Source organism: Chinchilla lanigera, unplaced genomic scaffold, assembly GCF_000276665.1.
Source record: "Chinchilla lanigera isolate Chin_1 unplaced genomic scaffold, ChiLan1.0 scaffold00069, whole genome shotgun sequence".
Taxonomy (NCBI): domain Eukaryota; kingdom Metazoa; phylum Chordata; class Mammalia; order Rodentia; family Chinchillidae; genus Chinchilla; species Chinchilla lanigera.
Genome location: NW_004955470.1, coordinates 3,521,022 through 3,539,491, shown reverse-complemented (window position 1 = coordinate 3,539,491; position 18,470 = coordinate 3,521,022). Strand labels below are relative to the sequence as shown.

General features: G+C 58.1%; 1 protein-coding gene across 1 annotated transcript; it reads right to left on the bottom strand.

The window, feature by feature from the left end:
- Positions 1-609: 609 nt before the first annotated feature.
- Positions 610-14,592, bottom strand: Prom2 (prominin 2). Its single transcript, XM_005400644.2, has 24 exons — positions 14,224-14,592; positions 13,881-13,930; positions 13,312-13,514; positions 13,091-13,211; positions 12,797-12,860; positions 12,449-12,538; positions 11,930-12,132; positions 11,558-11,632; positions 10,571-10,634; positions 10,291-10,450; positions 9,978-10,130; positions 8,924-9,047; positions 8,354-8,445; positions 8,157-8,241; positions 5,990-6,136; positions 5,476-5,547; positions 4,726-4,818; positions 4,555-4,608; positions 4,044-4,124; positions 3,734-3,802; positions 2,967-3,056; positions 2,733-2,839; positions 2,366-2,438; positions 610-2,191 (listed from the first exon to the last, which is right to left on the bottom strand). Exons 1-23 carry the CDS (start codon positions 14,465-14,467, stop codon positions 2,375-2,377), a joined length of 2,505 nt encoding a protein of 834 aa, XP_005400701.1. The 5' UTR covers positions 14,468-14,592; the 3' UTR covers positions 610-2,191; positions 2,366-2,374.
- Between the last annotated feature and the right edge of the window lie 3,878 nt (positions 14,593-18,470).

Genomic DNA, 18,470 nt, shown 5'->3' with positions numbered 1-18,470 from the left:
CAGGGTGTTATGGTTGATACATTGTGTCAACTTGGGGGGTCTAGAGGTTTGGCTAAATGACTCAGCAGGAAGCCAGGGTGCTTACTCAGTATACATCCTGAGCCTATGGAAGAGGAGGGCATGGAAATTATGTGAGAGCTACATGCCCCTTAGGTGGGGGTAGCCTGTTTACAAATGTAAGGCAGGGAAAATTGCTGCTTGCCGCCATTCCTCCCGTTTTGCTCTGGCTGTTTGCTGATAGGCTGCCATTCCCCCCTTTGCTCTTGTTGCTTTGCTATCTTCTGCCTCGGAGCCAGCCAAGTATGGACTGAAACCTCCACAAACTGTAAGCTAAATAAACCTTTCCTTCCTTCATTTTGGGCATTGGGTATTTTGTCTCAGCCACGAGAGAAGTGACTAAGACACAGGGGCTAGATACAGACTCATGGGGGCTCAAAGGGAATTACTGAACTTTAGAATAACTACACTTCGGGGTATGTAGGTTTGCAGCACGGCGCTTGCCTAGCGTGCATGAAGGCCTGCTTCCAGTACTCTGCACCACAATAAAATAGTAAGACAAGATAAAATACTATGCTTAGCATAAAAAACGATAGGCAATTCAGACAGAACTGAACATAGTTTAAAATTATTTCTATTTCATTTGTTGTGATCTCATCAATTGCATTTTAGTATACACAGTGCTACCGCTTCTGCTCAAGCTGACATCTGAGCAACAAGCAAAACCATACCACCCACCAACCTCTGGGCAAAACCAAAGAGAGGCCCCTGTGTGACCTTCAGGGGTGCCTGTATGAGCATGAGCTTGTCACAGTGAGGACATGTCCTATCCACACCACCCTAACTTCCAGCAGCAGCTGTGTTGCTGGTTTATAAAATGCAATGAGATCCCCTCCAACATTCAGCAGACCACCATCTTCAAGGGCTGTGGCCGTGGGACCAGGGCCGCCTCCTCTTTCCCTTGCACTGGCCCAGACCCTGGCTCCGCCTTGGCCAGTGCAGTCATGGCACAAAATAGCAGCTGCCATTTACTCGTTGCACCTTTGCTCCCTGCCAAGGGCCTCTTACTTGTTATATTTCATTTTCACAGTCCGACACCGAGGTTCTGATTCTTCCATCTTATGAAAGGAGAGGCTGCGTTTAGGGAACCTGGGTAACATGTTCAAGGCACCCAGCAAGCAGCATCAGAGGCAGGCTGTGAAACCAGGTTTGCCTGATCCTGTCAGCAACCTCCCAGCCAGGTGCTGATCCCCACTTGCAGGTTGCCGGGGGAACTCCTGGATGCCTGCACAAACATGCATTCAACACCAACTATGTACAGAGTCCTAGTCTGGGAGAACTGGCTTCAAGGACTCCAAAACAAAGCTTAGGAAAGTGAGGAGGTTCTACCTTCTGGGGAGCCTAGGGTGTGGCCCCAATAGAGCCCAGGTTCCAGTCCCTCCTTAAGAACTAGTGCTCAGAGAGGACCTGGGGACAGCACTATTTGTAACTTGGGGTGCAGGCAGGTGGCTCAGCCCTCAGACAGTCTCCCACCCCACTAGGGGCCAGTAAGTCCAGGAAGGGGCCCACGGAGAGTCCAAAGAGCTAGGGCAGTGGACGACTTGGGGCTATGAGGCAGAGACCGAATCTAGCCCAGTCCAGGACCACGCCTGCTTGGCGGGTTTATCTGATGAGCTGACTGGGCAAGCGGGGTCCCTGGAGGACCAGCAAGGCAGTGGGAGGAGGTACAGAGAGGACAGGGAAGAAGAGCTTCCTTGGAAGGAGGAAGGAAAGGGCTGGGGAGAGGCTAGGAGGGAAGTTGAGGCAGGTAGAAGGCCAGATGGGAACAAGGAGCAGAGGGCTTAGAGGGGAGCGGAGGGAGGGCTGACGGGGCAGGGCTGGGTTGGGCAGGCATGAGGTTGGAGAAGGGGTCCCAGCAGGCAGAGAACAGACCCTTCTTGGCGCTGGTACTGGGCGGCAAGGAGGACAAGGGCGGGACACCTGGGGAAACTTGTCCTGCAGCTCAGCCAAAGTGAGAACAAATGCAGGGGGTTATGAGCAGACAGGGCGGAAAGGGAGTAGGCTCGGGGGATCAGCTGGACAGGGGAACAGTCTGCACGGGGAGCCCAGCTTGGGCACTGCGACAAGGCTTCAGAAATCCTCCGGTCCCAGCTGAGTGGAGGCTCCAGGTGGCTCCAGGTATCACCTCGCCTTGCTGTGAGTTAAAAAGGAAACAAGTGGGGGACGCAGGGCTCAGCCTCTCAGTCCCGCTGCTAGATGGGCCACACTCAGATCCTTCTTGTCTCCTGGAGACCCCAGATCCCAGCCTCTCCCTCTTCACTGCCTCAGTCCCCAGCCCTGAGGCATTGTGGGTAGGGGGTAGACTCACCCATGGGCCCTACAGCTTCAGGGAGGTGACCCGGGGGATGTGGAAGAGCTGAGTCTCCTCAGAGCTGGTGGAGCTGGAGCATCACAGAATAAAGGTGAGTCCCCACCACAGACCTCCGCCCGCCCCGGGGACAAACCCAGGGGAGGAGTACGGCAAACTGTCTCTGGGCGGATGTGTTACAGCAAGGGGACAGAGCAGACATATGGGACAACTTCCAGGTCAGGGAATGTGCCTCTCCAGGGCTCAGCCGGGAGTCTTCTCTGCTGGGGAAGTTTCAGGACAGGGTATGGAGGGGACCTGGGCCTGGTGGTTGTACAGACTCCTTCCTGGGCTTCTGATGTCCCCCCTGGTGCTAGCAGCCCCTCACCTGAGGCGTTTCCGGATAGGGCGGAAGTACTTGGCGGTCTTGACAGCAAAGATGATGCTGGGGATGAGGAAGAAGGTGCACCAGCCCAGGCAAAACCAGAAGGTGTTCTGGAAGGAGCATGAGGTCAGCACACCTGGCCAGACAGTTCCCTTCCCAGCCTGCCCTGTGCCTGCAGCTTCCCCCTCAGACTCAGTGTAGGAAGGAGAAGCGGTCATCAGAGGAAAGGACACTCACCCAGGGGTCAGCCATCATGTCACACAGGATCACATGGCCATTGTCCAGGGCTCCGGAGAAGGGCTGGCAGGTGGCGATGTGCTGAGTCACCTGTGGTGCCAACAGGAGGCAGGTGTGTGTGGGGACACCGACCATAGGTGTGCACCCCAGGTTCAGAGGGAGAGGCTGACAGGGACACAGCTAGGGGCCACTGCACACTTGGACAGGCACATAAGGAGACACATGGATATAGGCACATGGGGAATGGAACACACCTGGGCTCCTTATCTGTTCCTGCCCCCCACATCTATTCGCCACCTGAATTAGGGCTCTACTGTGTATCCCATGCACCGGACAGGCAACACGTATGTGTGCACACATGCATGTCCTCAGGCACTTTGCACACTCACAGACACTCTCAGGGCTCAGCCAGACGCCCTGTGAGCCTAGGGGGGTCCCAGTCAGCTTGCAGAGTTGTAGTCAGCTGCGGTCCTCAGGAGAGGACAAGCTGGGCAGGAGTTCAACCCACAGAAGAGTGGGGACAAACTAAGGATGGCATGTTCCAGAAAGCCACGGCCAAGCCAGCTCACACTAGAGCCTTAGGGAGCGGCTGGACAGGGATGGGGCACAGATGCCAGGTATGGGAGTTTGAGTTTAATCCTGAAGGCCTGAGCACCCCTGAAGGACCCCAGGGGACAGGATGGGGCAGAGCTGGGAGACCAGCTGGTCCAGGAAGTGAGTAATCCATAGTTGCCCTGAGGCCAGGCAGGGTCCGAGCCCCTACTCACCTCCTCTTTCACCCAGGCCACGTACTGGGAGAAGTAACCCATCTCCCGGGTCAGGAAACACTCGCTTGCCTGCAGGAGAGGGAGACTGGAGCTGGCAGGGATTCCAGAAGCCCCCTCCACTCCCCATGCCTGACACCATTGGCCAGGCTGGCTTTTGGTAAAAGGCGAAACATGTATAGGATCTGAAGAGAAACCAGAGTATCAGGCTAGCTTTTGGGACTCACTGTAAGGGAATGGCTGGAGAGGCCTGTGGCAGAGGCCCCATGTCCCTCTGGTTCTATAGCACTCCCTGCCTCCCCACCCAACTCACTTTCTGGAGAATGTGGTTGGTCAATGCTGGAAGCTCTGCTTTTAGGTAGGTGACATTGCCTAGGACAGCTGAGGTGTCCCGCTGCAGGAGATAAGAGTCCTAGCTCAGTGTCCTGCTCAGGAAGCAGTCATTCATTTATCCACCGTCCACCCATCCATCATCCAGCATCCATCCTCTACCCATCCATCTAACCGTCATCCATCCATGCATCCATGCATCCATGCATCCATGCATCCATCATCCATCCATCCATGCATCCATTCACCCATGCATCCATGCATCCATCATCCATCAATTCATCCATCCATGAAGCATATGACACACACCCAGAGCCAGTGATCCATGGTCCTCAAGGATCTGCCCACCCAGCCCCACCTCCTCCCCATCCCCACCCTCAGTCTCTAGTGAGATGGGGCAGAGCCTACGAGGTCCATAGCTAGCTGGGTCCCCACTTCCTTTCTCCCTCTGCCGCCCACCTGTTCCACCCCACTGTCCCCAACTCAGTAGCCACCTGGAGGTTTGGAGCAGAGGACTCCAGGGCCCGGACGCTGCGGTTGAGCTTGACCTATGAGGAGAGATTCAGGCTAGTTAGGGGGAGGGATGGAGAGCGAGAGAGTGGAGCACCTCCCTCCTTCTTTGTCCTCTCTCCCAAGCTGCAGGCTCCCTGAGCACCCAAACTTACCACCAGGTTCTGCTGGGGGATGACCTGCTCCTGGGAGAGGTTTCTGAGCCCTCGGGCCTCCTCCTGCAGCTGTCGCCCCAACGCAGAATTGCCCTGAGGGCAGACAGAGATCAGAATGGCCCCATCCTGACAGGTTGGACTTTTCCAGGGGAACCTTGACCTGGCCTTTTGGTTGCACATACTGAGAGAAAGTGGAAAGTGCTAGGCTCAGAGGCAGAAAATTGAAGCCTCCATAAGCTTCAACCCAAGCCCCATTTCTAGCTCTGCCCTCTCAGTCAGCCACAGATGCCAAAGGGAGCCACAGTGGCATCTGCTGAAGCTGAGGAAGGACAAGGCTAGGGTCTCTGGGATGCCTCAACTTTCCAAACTAGGTATTTGTAAATGTGAAATGCAGTTTCTTCCCCTGTGGGACAGCTGTCATGTCTGATCCATCATGACGTGCAGATTCCACACCTGGTATGCACATGGCACTGCTTGCCCATGTGTGTGATATCAGACCAGTCCCTCGAGCTGATCTGAGATGAGGAGAGTCTACTTTACAGATGACAAAACAGAGGCCCAGAGATACTCAGGAACACACGCAAGGCAGCCCAGCCAGCTGATGGTAGGTCTTGAATCAGAACTGGTGTGGCAAAACCCTTCAGCACAGTGGAGGTTCGGGGGCTCTGGTCCCTGCCTCTGCCCTCCCATCCCACCTGCCCCCCTCCATCTGACTGCTGCCTGCCCTGTGGGATCCTTGCTCCTTCTCACCTGAGCCTGGGCCAGTCCTGCCAGCTCCTGGGCCAGCTGCTCCACGTCAGTCTTCACCACGGGCTTCTGGATCTGAGGGTGGATGGGCAAGGTCAGCAGGGTTGCACCTTGTGCCCCTGTGGCCCCTGAATTCCCACTCTTGCCAGACACACCCTGCACCAGCTAAGTCTGCTGTGCCACATCAGTCACAGTGGATTTGACCTGGAGCTGCAAAACATTTTAGACATGTTCCCAAAAACCAATCAAAGGACAGGCGCCCTCTGGTGTGAAGCGAGGAAGAGGCGCTTCCCACCAGCATTCCCGGCAGCAGTGGGTTCAGGACCACGAACAGCGACACTGGCTGTTGGGTGGGGGCAGAGGTCAGCGGGGTTGTGGTCTGGGGACACCTCCAACAGGAAGAGGTCTCAGGAGAGAAGGTCAAGTGCTAGGAGAAGGCAAGGCCCATGCCTGGGTCCTCTGTGGCTCCTCCGTGCTGTCCTCGCCCTGCTTGGGTACCCAGGGTCCCTCTGCTGACCTGAACAAGGAAGTCGTGGTAGCTGACGCTCTCCACCCCACTCTTCTGCAGTGCCTCCAGGTCCTGGTGGGCCTCTGGGCTGAGCAGGTCCAGGTCCTTTATGTCCACTTTGAAGTTCTGCAGGTCCCATTGCAGCTTCTTGGCATACTGGAGGGTGGGGAAATGGGTAGGACATGCCCAGTTGTTGATCCGAAGCCCAGAGACACTCCCCCAGGTGAGGGGTCCTCTGGGCTCCCTACCCTGGACACATCGCACCCTGGGAGGTTCCCAGCAGGTTTCTGCTCCTAAAGTCACCACCCGAAGACCAGTCTTCCTCCAGCACCTGTCTGGCTAGTGGGCTGCCACATGGATCTTCCCTGGCCACCTGATATAAAATAGGTCACCTGGCTCCTCCTTATCACAACCTTGTAGGAAGGTCCTGATGCCTTCATAGTCAGCGCCCTGGAGTCCTCTGTTCCAACCTCAATCTGCTTCTTTGTGCACTCGTTAATCACCATCAGCACCGTGATAATGCAACCTTGCCTGCCCGTTCTGCCCTAACCTCAGCACTCAGAGGAGGCTCACGGGATGGTACAAGTTTGTAGACCATATGCATGAATGAATGAGCGACCAGATGGGATCGTATTTCCAGGAAAGACCTCTGGCATTCTCCTACCATTGCTGCAAGCCATTTAGGGGCCGTGACATTCAGTCTCGGTGTTTCATAGATGAGGAACTAAGAGAGGAGCATCCACTTGCCAGAGGATGCACAGCAAGTAAGAGGATGCAGCTGGCCTCTCCCCACCCACCATGCTGCCTTCCCTGCGGGAGAAATGCCCTCACCCTATCACAAGCAGAGTCTTAGAGCAGCATTTCAGGCCTGAGTGCCAGGTATGGCAGATGTGTGCAGGGGGCAGTGCCTCCTAGTGGCTGGTAAAACACCACACTTACTGAAGGGTGCCCAACTGGTTTGTTGCTATCTCCTTTGTGGACAGGTTTTTTATTTTTGTGTGCCTTTTTGAGACAGAGTCTCTCTATGCAGTTCAAGCAGGACTTGAGCTCACTTTGTAGCCCAGGCTGGTCTCAAACTTGCAACGATCCTCCTGCCTCAGCCTCTCACGTGCTGGGATTACAGGCATGTGCCACCACTACTTGCATGGGGACAGGTATTCTTAAGGTCACATTTGGAAAGTCACCAAATGGCCTCTGAGGACCATCCAGCCCTTCTGAAGCTGGCGCCTTATCTGTTCATTTTTTTTTCTGAGAGCTGGACCCCGTTGCCTGAGAGCTATGACTTCCGGGTGACAGGGCCTGAAGTCTGCTGTGCCCGGGACCCTGCGCAGCCTTTCCTAGCCAGCCTTCAACCACGAGGCTGTGGCATCAGAACACTGCCTGCTCCAGCAGCTTCCTGACAGGCTAAGCAAGCTGGAGGAGCTGGAGGAAGCTGGAAGAACAGGGAGCGAGGCATTAGCTGTTCCTGGTGCAGATTAAGGCATGGTGTTGGGGCTGGGCACCTGGCAGTGCTCCCCTGCGGGGCAAAAGTGTGGCAGCTCCAAGAGGAGCTGGGAGGGTTTCTCAGGATGGAGCAGAAGCAGCTGGTGGCCCCTATATGAGTGGAAATGGCTCCCACCTCACAGAGGTGTGGAATGAGGAGAGGAGGGGATGTTTGGCAGCCTCTGTGGACTTTCAGAAGCACATTCTCAAAGCACATCCCTCCTGTGAGGTAGCCTTCCTTGTTCTAGAATCTTCTCTGCACTGAGGTCCAAACTCCATTCTCCAATCTGCCCTGCAGGTGAACACCTGAAGTCCGAGTGGGCACAGGCAGAGTTCTGGGGTCATGCTGAAGGGTGGGATCCCACCACCACTGCCACCTCCAGGCTATAAGAGCTGGGGGAGGCCCCCAGTGAGCTCCAACATCTGTCTCCCCAGCCTGTCCCAACTGGAGCATGCCAGTCAGGGCCTGTCCTCAGGAAAGACCCAGGCCCTCAGCCACTTACTCACTGTCACTCTCCTTCTTGCACTTCAGCTGTGTAGCTGTCCCTGGAGCACAGAGCCATGGCCTCTAGGTCCTTACCTCCAGGACCTTCCTGCTGTAGCCCTGGGCTCTCCCCTGAGGCACCCCCATCATTTCCAGAGCAGAGACGAGCTCTACAGGAGGGGCCTCCCGGCTTCCAGAGTGCTCTCCTACCTGGCTGATGTCCAGATGCTCGTCCAGGTTGTAGGAGTCGTTGAGCTGTAGAACCTTCCAGAGAGCAGCCCCTTCCTTACACTGCCTGGAGAGGAGGGAGGAACACAGGGTGGCCGGGGGTGACTGATGTCACCCCCATGGGATGCCCACTTCTGTCCCCCCAGGCCGCCCCGCCTCTGCCCAGGCTGCCCACTCACTGGTAGGCCAGGAGGAGGCTGACATTCTTCTTCAGACCGAGGAGGTGAGACAGGTTCATGGAGGGCGGCAGGTTCCCAGGGGTGTCTGCGAACTGGAGATGGGGAAGGAGCCATGGGCTATGAAGCAGGGTGGGGATGAGGCTGCCCCAGCTTCCCCAAGGCCCAGTCCTGTCCTGGCATCAGACCCAGCCTGTAACTCAAACTGCCCCAGCCTGACCTCCTCATGGGGCCAGTGCCCACGTGTCCCTAGGAAGGCAGCCGGCATGACCCCTGGGAGAAGCCATTTCAATATCAGAGCTCAGCCACCACATGGGGCATCACGGCTCCTGGTCCCCAGACTCAGGGATTGGAGAGCAAAGGGTACGGGAGAGACCACTCGGGGCCCTGTCCAAGGCTTGGGCAGCACCCAGGGCTCACAGCTTCTCTCTCTAGTGGCTCTGCCTCCCTCCTGCCCCCCTCTCCCACTTGTCCCCTCTGCCTCCCCTCCCCCACATCCCTCTGCTCTGCCCACAGTTCCCTGCACCTCCCCACAGGATCTAGAAGGACAGGCGACCTTAGGGACATCCCCACCTCGTAGAGCTCCCCGCTCTCCCAGCTCCGGCACACCAGCGTCTGCACGTTGCCGCCCACCAGGAAGGTGGCAAAGACCAGGAGGATGAGGGGAGCGGCAAAGACAAAGCTGAAGCCCACACCCCTGGGGGAAGAGACGGGGTGAGGTGGGGGAGACCGGCTGCACCGGGGTGAGCTCTGTCCGCATGCGCACCCCGGAGCTGGCCCGGGGAGCCCTGAGGCTGAGCTTGAGGGCAGCACCTTCCAGGAAGAGGAGCTCAGAGAACTGGGCCTCGCAGGAGGAAGGGGACTCCGAACCCCTAACTGTCCCTTCCTCATCCTTACCCACTGCTGGGTCCCTGTAGCCTAGAGGAGAGGCCAGCTGTTCTATTTGGAGAGCCAGGACTACCTGCTGCTGGCCCTAGTGCCCATGGAGGTGACCTTCCAAAGATTACCAGCCATAACCGGGCATGACCCACAGGCAGGGCAGCACCCAACAGGGCTGAGCTGCAAGGACCTTTAGCCTGGGTGCCACAGACTTGTAGAGCTCCCCTGTAAGATGGACATAGCCCTGTGCCAGGCTACGAGGATCACAGGGTGACACCATGGGGGTGCATTTCAGCCCCCCCTTGCCCCTCTGGCCACAGACCCTTGTATAGCGGACAACCTGCACAAGTGTATGAGGCAACCCTGGCCTTAGAGACCATCTAGTCTGGGGATGGCGGCAGATTCTATTTGCTGCTGGCTCCTGGCGTTGCTGATGCTGTCTGGAAGCAGGACTAAGGAGGATCCTGAGGCTGTGTTGGACTTGGTGGGAGAGTGTGCCCATTTGGTACTACAGTGTTCACGGGTGTGTGCATGGTCGGACGGGGGGAGTGGCTGTTTGCCATTCCTGCTCTAGTCCAACGCCCTCGTACAGCTGAGGAAACTGAGGCCAGGGGCGTTAGGGATTTGCCCAGCGTCACCCAGGGTGTAGGAGTCAGGCTGGCCCTGAAGCTCGGCCTCCTTTCCCCCAGGGCTCTGCTGCTGTCTGCGGCAGCAAGAGGGACCCTTCCCCTCCCCCACCCCTTCTTACACCATGAGGAAGCGGGCTCCGGCCTCGCCTTTGGCGTCCCAGTGGCTGGGGTCCTCCCTGGCCGACAGTCCCAGGATACCCAGGCAGAGGCCCAGCAGGTTGCAGACCACCACAAGGAGGGCTATGGAGCACAGCACGCAGCCCACGATCCACCTGCAGGGAGGGCGGGGCTGGAGCAGGGCGGGTGGGGACGCTTCCTAAGGCCTCAGGTCCCAGGGGCACAGACTGGTGGGACACAGAGGCTGGAGGAGCCAGGGGTCTTGGCTTAGCAGAAGGCTCTGCCCCACCGGACCCCTCGGCTCCCTCCTGGCACCTGTATGTCTCATATCGCTGCACGTCCTGCAGGTAGGGGCGGCTGCGTTCTTCCAGCTTCTCCAGCGCCTGGCTCCAGTGGGAAGCTGCCTCGGAGCCCGGGAAGCTGCTGGCCAGTGTCCTCAGGCCTTCAGGCTGCTGGGCCACGGCCTTTTTCACATCTGTCCAAAGCACAGAGGCTTAGAGGACTTGGGGGCCACCTAGGAGGACAGCCTTCCCAGGGTGGCATGGCGGGTGGCCCCTGGTCCCACGGGCCCGGGCTTGCCTCTGACCGCGCTCACCTTGGACCATGCTGGCTGTCTGCATGGCAACCAGGAACGGGAGGCTGTGGAAGGTGCTATTCTCCTGCAGGATGAAGGGCAGCTTGGCCTCTTGCTCTGGGCCGGTGCCCCAGGGTGGAGACTCTAAGGCCCAGAGGGAGGGGTCACGCCCCAGGGCCCCAGTGATACTAAATTTTATTCATACACGCGTATGATACATGGTAATTACATTTGTTATATATGTGTGCTTAATCATTTGGATCCCTGTCCTTCTCTGTCCTCTCATCTCCCTCCTTCTCAGGACCCCTTCCCATCGCCACGAAGCCCCCATTTCCTTCTGTCTCTTTTTTATTTGGCTCTTTCAATTGTTTATATTTTGGGTTTGTTGTATCAGAGAAACCACGCACTATTTGACCTTCTGTGTCTGATTTATTTCACTTAACATTAGAGCCTCAAGCCCCATCCCGTGGCCTTGGCTTTCCTTTCCTCAGACAAGCTTGGCTCCCACAGCCTCCTGTCTCCACCCACAGCCCCTTCCCAGACCGCCCTCTCCCCTCTCCCCTGCACCCTGCAGGCCCCACCAGTCACTTCCGGAAGCAAAGCTCCAGCCCGCCATTCCACCTCAGCTCCCACATGCCTCCTCCCGGAACCTGCTCCAGCCACCCAGCGTGGCTGACTCACCATTTCCCCAGCTCCAGGCCCTGGGTCAGAGGCGCTGACTCACAGACCGCCCTCCCTCACTCCAGCCCAGAGCTGCTGGCCCTGGGGGCTCTGTAGGGAGGTATTTCCTGGCTGCTCACAGCTCCAGGGGTCCTAGTGCCTCCTTTTGAGCGCCTCCCTGCCTCCCCTTCAGATGCCCACTGCTCGCCAGGTAGGTGTCAGGAGCCTGCAGCCTGGGGTGCCAGGTGACAGGTACGGTCTCAAATCAAAGGCTCAACTCAGGGGAAAACTGAGGTCCCCTCCTTCGTGAGTTCCTAGGAGCCAGGAGGAAGGGCAGAGGGCACTCACCTCCTGGACCATGCTGGAGAAATTGGCCTCTGGGACTCCCTTCAGCCGGTACAGGACATGGTCCAGGGAGGGGACCTGAAATGGGAGGGGGCAAAGTTCGCGGAGGGGCCTGAGAGGGTCCCTGTGGGAGGAAAGGGGCAGATGCCTCTGAATCCTCAGTGGCGCCATGTGTAAAACGGGGGCCACGGCAATCCATACCACCCTGGAAGGTGGTGAGGACTCAGGAGCTAACGCACATGTAGCTCAAGGTGCTGTGCGTGGGGCTAGGAGAGCTCACTAGACCTTTAAGGGACAGCCCGAGGAAGGGGACCACTGGGCTGCAGGTGGAGCGGCCTGCCAGAGCCCCAGGTGGCCTCTGTCCTGGGCCCACACCTGGACAAAGTTGGCAGCCAGCTCCAGGGAGCGGGCCCGGTTCAGGGTCCCCTCACAATCCCCCTGGCACCCGGGCTCCTGCAGCAGGGCAAGCAGGCGATCCCTGTGCTGCCGCACGGCTGGCTCAAGGCGCTGCTGTCCCGCCCGCAGCTCCACCAAGGTGGTGTTCAGGGCGTGGAGGTGGTCCATGGCGACCTGCAGGGCTGAGAAACCCACAAATGGCCTGAGTAGCCTCTACGGCTCCCAGAATCCTCCTGGCAGCCTCACAACAGGTGGGCACCCCCTCATGCCACAGGGACCTGCAGTCATCACCCTCTAGAATCACAATGGAAACTGCCTGTGGCTTGCTGAGCCAGGAAGTGGGCAGGGATGCCTGAGGCTCAGGACCCTGGCATAAAGGGATGGGAAATTTGGGTGGAGCTAACACCAGCAGAGCACACGAAATCCAGGGCTGGGGAGGGTGGGCCTGCAGGGAGACACCTGCTGGGCCCCACCCACACAGGCACTGGTCCAACTCACCCCGGCCCAGGCTGTTCACAGAAGCCAGCACTGGGTAGATTATGCTCCCGAGCTGGCTATGCACGATGGTCCCGAGGTTCTCACCGACCCCTGGAGTGCATGAGACAAATTGCAGGGCTGGCCCCAGGGATGGAGGACACCGCCCCGCTGCCCCTGCCAGTCCTGCTCCCTAGGTCCTAGCCTGGGACTCGGCAGGGTGGGCTCTGGCCTTTAATCTGCAGCAGAGCACCTGCTGTGCCTTGTTCCCCCTCTGTGAAGGTTTCCCAGATGGGATCAAGACAAAGGAATGAGGGGTCCTCCCTGCAGGCCTGAGCCGGGACCGTAGGGCTGGCCAGCTGTAACCCTCACCATCCAGCTCCTCCAAAACTTGCTTCTGGGGCAGTGAGAACTGCTCTGCCACGGCCTGCAGCTCCTAGGCAAACATAGAGGTGTGAGCTACCCATCCCTGACCCGTGTCCCCTGCCCCTTCCGGCTTGAAGACAGCACAGGTCCCAATACCCCATTCAGAGGCCTTCTAGCCAGGGCAGCGATGTATACTGCAGCGATGTAGGCTGCAGGCCCCAGAGGCACAGCTCAGCTCTGTCCTGCTGGGGCCTGGCGCTCAGGAGGCGTGTGGGGACAGGACGGAGGTTCAGTGCTCACCTGGGGGACATCAGACACCAGGCCCCGGAGGCTGAGCAGGGTCTCAGGCACAGCTCCCACACTGGGGCCTGTCTGCTCGTGCGTGTGCTGGTTGGTGACAAAAGCGCAGACCACACCAATCCTGCCATGAGTGAGGAGAGAAGGAAGCAGCTTGCAGGGCTCCCGGGGGTCCCCCAGCCAGCAGTGCCCAGCCCTCCCGCCTGGCCCGCGCAGCCCCTTACAGCAGCACAAGGGTGGTCAGCAACAGGAAGGCCATGAGGGTGCCCCGCTCGCAGGCCATGGCCTTGTGTTCCGTCTTCACTCGGCCTCCGCAGCGTCGGTGGCAGCGACAACAGCAGAAGCACAACCCGGTGATGGGCACCGCCAGGAGGTAGAGGCCGGCAATCACAGCGCACACCACGTAGCCAGCCTCATACCGCACCACCTGGTGGGGAGCAGGGCGTGAGGGGCGGCTGTGACCCCCCAGGCCACCTGTGCTGGCCCTGAGTCTGGAGATCAGAAGGGGACGAGGGCAAACACGGAGGGCCCTGCTCTGAATCTTGGTGACCCACAAGAGAGGTGCACCGTGTCCTTGCTAATTACCATCTTACGGGAGAGAAAACTGAAATTCAGGGGGATTTGGGCCCCTGGGAAGCCCACTGTTCACAGGCTGCAGAGAGGTGGTTTGGGTCCAAGAGGGAGGAGAAAGGACGCCCACCATTCCCACCCTGCAAACCCCAGCAAGGAGGGTGGAGCTGAGGGGTGTGGGAGCCCCCTGTCACCCCCACTCGCACCCCGACTCCATTCTCACCTCGTCCACCCTCACCGAGGCCGGCTCATTCAGCAGGGCTTTTACCAACTCTACAGGAAAGAGCAGGGCTGAGGTGAGGGGACAGCCACCACCCCCCGCCTGTGTCCACCCCTGCTGGGTCCACCCCTCCTCTCTGCCAGGCCAAGGGGGACTTGGTCAAGGTCACACAGAAGGTTCTGAGGCCCTCTCCAGGCGCCGCTGCACCCGCTGTCGCGGGACTTTGGGAAGGAAGAAGGCGGTGGGGATGCTGGGGTGCCTGCCCTCCGAGTGCCTATGGACGGGACGGGGACAGGACAGGGCACCCACCGCCAGCCCAGGCCCGCTGGGGGAGGGGCACACTCACCCGAAGGAAAAGGGTTGAGCTGCACCAGGGCGAGGAAGCGGCGCACAGCGCCATAGAGCGGGTCCAGGGGTCCCGGCGGGCGCACGAGAGGCGCCAGCCACCGCGTCCTGGCCGCCGGAGCGAACGACAGGCGCTGCGCCTGCCCGAGGGACCCGCAGTCGCTGGCCAGCACCCCCGGCAGCCTCAGGCTCAGTCCCAGGCCCAGGCCCAGCAGGGGCGCCAGGAGGCCGGGTGCGCGCCTCATGGGGTCGGGCGGGTGGGCAGGACGGGTGCAGTCGGTGGAGGGAGCGGGCGAGCCCGGGGCAGGCCGTGCATCCTTCGCAGCCTTCCTCCCTCTGTCCCTGCCTCTCTCAAAACCGGCCCGACAGGTTTGGGCTCCGGAGCTACCTGGGCACAGGAGCGTAGGAAGGGCAGGGGCGGGGACCTGGGGTAGGGGGCTGGGCCTGAGCCAGACGCCCTTGACAGTCAGTGTGGAAGCTGGGGCTCCCTGTCCCCTCCCCCAGACCCTGGGCCCGGCTGCCTTCCTGGGTTGGGCCCAGGAAGTGCCTCTGCACCTCGGCACCTCTGGAGTGTTGGGGTGGCCCGATTTCAAACAGTATGTCCCACACTCAGCCCCTGCTGCCCAGAAAATGACGCCCTCTAGTGAAGATCTGGCTCAAAGTGTCCTAGGAGCAGGCTCCCCCCCTCTGCTTCTGCTGGGCCCTGCTGTGTCCCCCTGGTGGTGCATGCCGATCCAGTGTGGAGCAACCCTGACAGGTGCACTCTCGGGAGAGCGAACCCCAAAGGGAGGTGTGCCCTCTACTCCAGCCCTGCCCTTCCAGTCCCTAGCTGGGAGTACCAGGGCATATGCCGAGGATGTGTCTCCACAGGCCTGTTTTGTAAATGGCTCTATGCCCAGTAACCAGGATGTTGCCTGTAGCCAGGCAGGGCATGGGGAGATATTGCTGAATGGGTAGGGGATGCCACTGAAGGATGTAAAAATGTCTCTTTGGACCTGAAAGGTATCGAAATGCCTGAATAAGGAGATTACAGGACAGTACCAGCACTGGTGGCCTAAAGCAGCAATCACATCCAAGAATAATGGGCGATTTTTTATTCTCCTTTGCTCATTTATGCATTAGCTTTGTGTTCTTTGTGTTTAACAGGAGAATAGAAGTTTGTGACTTTCCATGGCAGCCCCCTCCCCTACCGCCATTGGGAGCTTGGGTGGGCAGTCTGGCTTAGTGGCCCTCGGGACCCCCAAGCCCACCCAGGCTTGGAGGTTGAGTGCTGGCTAAGGGAGTGCAGGTGAGAGGCACAGGGGTTGAGGGGTGTCTCTGCTCGGGTCAGGGCACTCAAGTTTGAGTCAGGGCTGAGGCAGCCCCTCAGTCTTTACCTTTCCTTCTCTGCCGTCTCAGAGCTGGGGAACAAGAGTGAATAGTCATTGGAGGCACGACCCAGCTAATAACGGGGTGCAGATGGGACTTCATCAAAGGGTGACTCAGAGATGAAGACTGGGGCTGCAGTGAGCAATGGGCTGTGGGTGCCCTGGCACCTCATCCAGGGGAAGCAGGTGGTGGATCAGGAGAGTCCTCTGGAGGCCCACTGCCTGCTCTCTCTGCCCTGACTGCAGGCTGTGCCCACGTGGCCCCCCTCCCGCTCCCGTTCCAGCTGTTAGAATGACTCCCCAGCGATCAAGGTCTAACTTTAGCCCCGTCACCGTCACCGCAGGATGGAAATAGCCCTTGCCGGGCTTGGTAGACTCCACCTACCGGCCCATTAGTAACTGCCACTGATCCTTTTGTCTCTTCTGACTTGGGTGCCCTTGTGGTTCTGGACTTGGGTCCTGGCTCCAGGAGGCAACTGAAGTCTTTGGGGCGGGGGGACTTGGGAAATAAGCAGGCCCTTCGTTCATTATCCATTCTCTCTCTCCTTCTCCTCAATTATCATAATTAAAGCAGTCGCTGATGACTGCAATTGTTTGCATAAGTGTATATCATAAAGCAGTGCATTTTGAAGGGAAGATTTCCCCAAGGAAAAACAAAAACATACCTAGCCTCTTCCTCAGCCTGCGGGTGCTGAGGGTGGTGAGGATACTGAACTTGCCTGTTTGTCAGGTGGGGAAATTGAGGCAGGAAAGAAGGCACTTTCTGAGTCAGCGGCCAGGCCGGGAGCCAGTGCCCTGGGTTGCCTTCCCAATCAGGTTCTTGATGGAACCATCTGTCAGCCCTGAGCTCCTAATGTCCCCAGCCCCATGCGGAGAGCAGATGGGGTGCGGGCACAGCAGTGGAGCTGCTGCTATAACTGAACGCTTACATCAGCCTCCCGTTGGGCAAAAGTGTCTAGTACAAAGCCTATTTTATAGTGAAGTGTTGACTGTCTCATGTCATTTATTGATTTTGTACCGAACGTGAAAAACAGAATGGATGTATAGGCACGATTTTATACCAACGTAAACTGCAAAACTGTTAAGTTGAACCAGAGTAAGCCATGGGCTGTGTGTATCTTTAAAGCTAAGACATTTTCTCATGGCCAGAGTCTGAAGGTGAACTGAAGGAAGAATCCACAGGAGCCAGGCACGGAGGCACATGCCTGTAATCCCAGCACTCTGGCAGGTGGGTGGGAAGTTCAAGACCAGCCTGGGCACCTTAGTGACTTAAAAAGAGACTGTCTCAAAATAAAAAATCACTAGGGGCTGAGGAGTCAACAGGACAGTCTGCAAACTGTTTGTTGTATGCTGTGAGCCTGGGCGGAAGGGATGAAGGGGATGGGGCAGAAGGGAGGAGGGTCTGTGGTGAGCAGCCGTCCCTGGCAAGAGGAAAGGATGGGCAACGTCCAAAGAGAGGCCACAAGAAGTAGGTGAGGGTCAATGAGGGCTTAAGGGTCTCTGTGACAGTGACTGCAGGCCAGGTGTGGTTTCAGTGTGGCCACTGGGCACAGGCTGCAAGGTAGCAGGTGTGCTGGGACCTCAGGCAGCTGTGTTGGATGTGGCCAGTCAGAAAGGACAGAGACACTGGGCAGAGATGGTGGTGCTCGGGTTTTCCGTGGCAAGTTTTTCTAGAAACGGCAGCCTGGTACCAAACAGACTCTGCAAAAGGCCAGTTGGGGAGGCTCTGTACCCTCGGCATGGCCAGGTTCGTCCCTGGGGGAGCAGAAGGTCACTGTGTCCCTAAGACTTCTTGTTCTCTGCATCGAATGGGAGGATGATGTCTCTAGTGTGGGCCAGATCTCCTCAGGGCTGCAGGCCTGCAAGTGTATCCTCCTCCGCAATACCCAGACTTCCTCTGTCTCCAAGGTCAGGAGAGGGCACAGCAGTCGTGGTCCCTCTAGGAGAAGACAGACGTGGAAATCTAGTTTGCAGGACCTTGAAGTTAAGGGCTCCCGTACTGTCCAGTAGCATCTGGGAAGCCCCCGAAGAGTCTGACTTAGAAAGATAATGGACACACATAGATGAGCTGCTGTTCCTACCCAGTATCAACTTAGTTCATTTCCTACTGCAGTAAGCCGTTAGCTGAGGTTGAGCAACTTGTAAGGGAAAGAGGTTTATTTCACAATTCTGGAGGTCCAAGAGCCTGGCTCCGGCTTCTGCTGGGCTCCAGTGTGGCCCCGTGGTGAATGGCACCACAATGGTGGGAACAAGTGCAGAGAGGTCCCGTGGTGAGACCAGAGGCCAGAGAGCAGGAGAGGCCAGCCTTGCTGTTTTACAACTACTTGCTCTCAAAAGAACTAACTCAGAGACCGGTATCACTCTCTTCCAAGGGCAAGGTCCCGAGTGACCCAGCCACCTTCCACTGGGCCACCTCTTAAGGGTTCCAGCATTCAGCGTCGCCACAAGAGGACCAAGCTTCCAGCACATTAGCTGGGGGGCCTATCCAGCACCCAGACCTATCCAGCCATAGCAGCAGTACTTCTCTAATCCAGTCTCTTCCCAGCCCATATGCGCAAGGGAAGATGGCCACGTTCGTTCCCTTTTTGGAGGTGACTTGTGTCTGTGTTTTCCTCTCAGCAGCTCATGGCTGTGGTGTCTCAGCCTCAGAACTTTGTGGGACCCCCAGTCTCCGGAGTGAGTCTGTCCAGTTGCTCAGGAGCCCCGCAGCAACAGTCTGAAGGAGACGATCTTACACTGTGGCTGGGGAAAAGCAGCCTCATCCTTGTCCCTAGGAGGACACAGGACCAAGGAGCACAGGCTCCTCAGCAGTGGGGATTTGGGGGGGGGGTTCAGCCTGAAGATCCCACCCCCACCCCCAGCACAGCGAGGAGCCTGGCTG

Bases quoted from the DNA above. Each gene is read 5' to 3' on its own strand.
- Prom2 (XM_005400644.2), bottom strand. From the start codon at position 14,467: ATGAGGCGCGCACCCGGCCTCCTGGCGCCCCTGCTGGGCCTGGGCCTG. The intron at 8,242-8,353 runs GTGAGTGGGCAG...CCTCCTCTCCAG, and splicing joins AGCCTCCTCCTGGCCTACCA to GCAGTGTAAGGAAGGGGCTG. The intron at 4,819-5,475 runs GTGAGAAGGAGC...GTCTGCCCTCAG, and splicing joins CAGGACTGGCCCAGGCTCAG to GGCAATTCTGCGTTGGGGCG.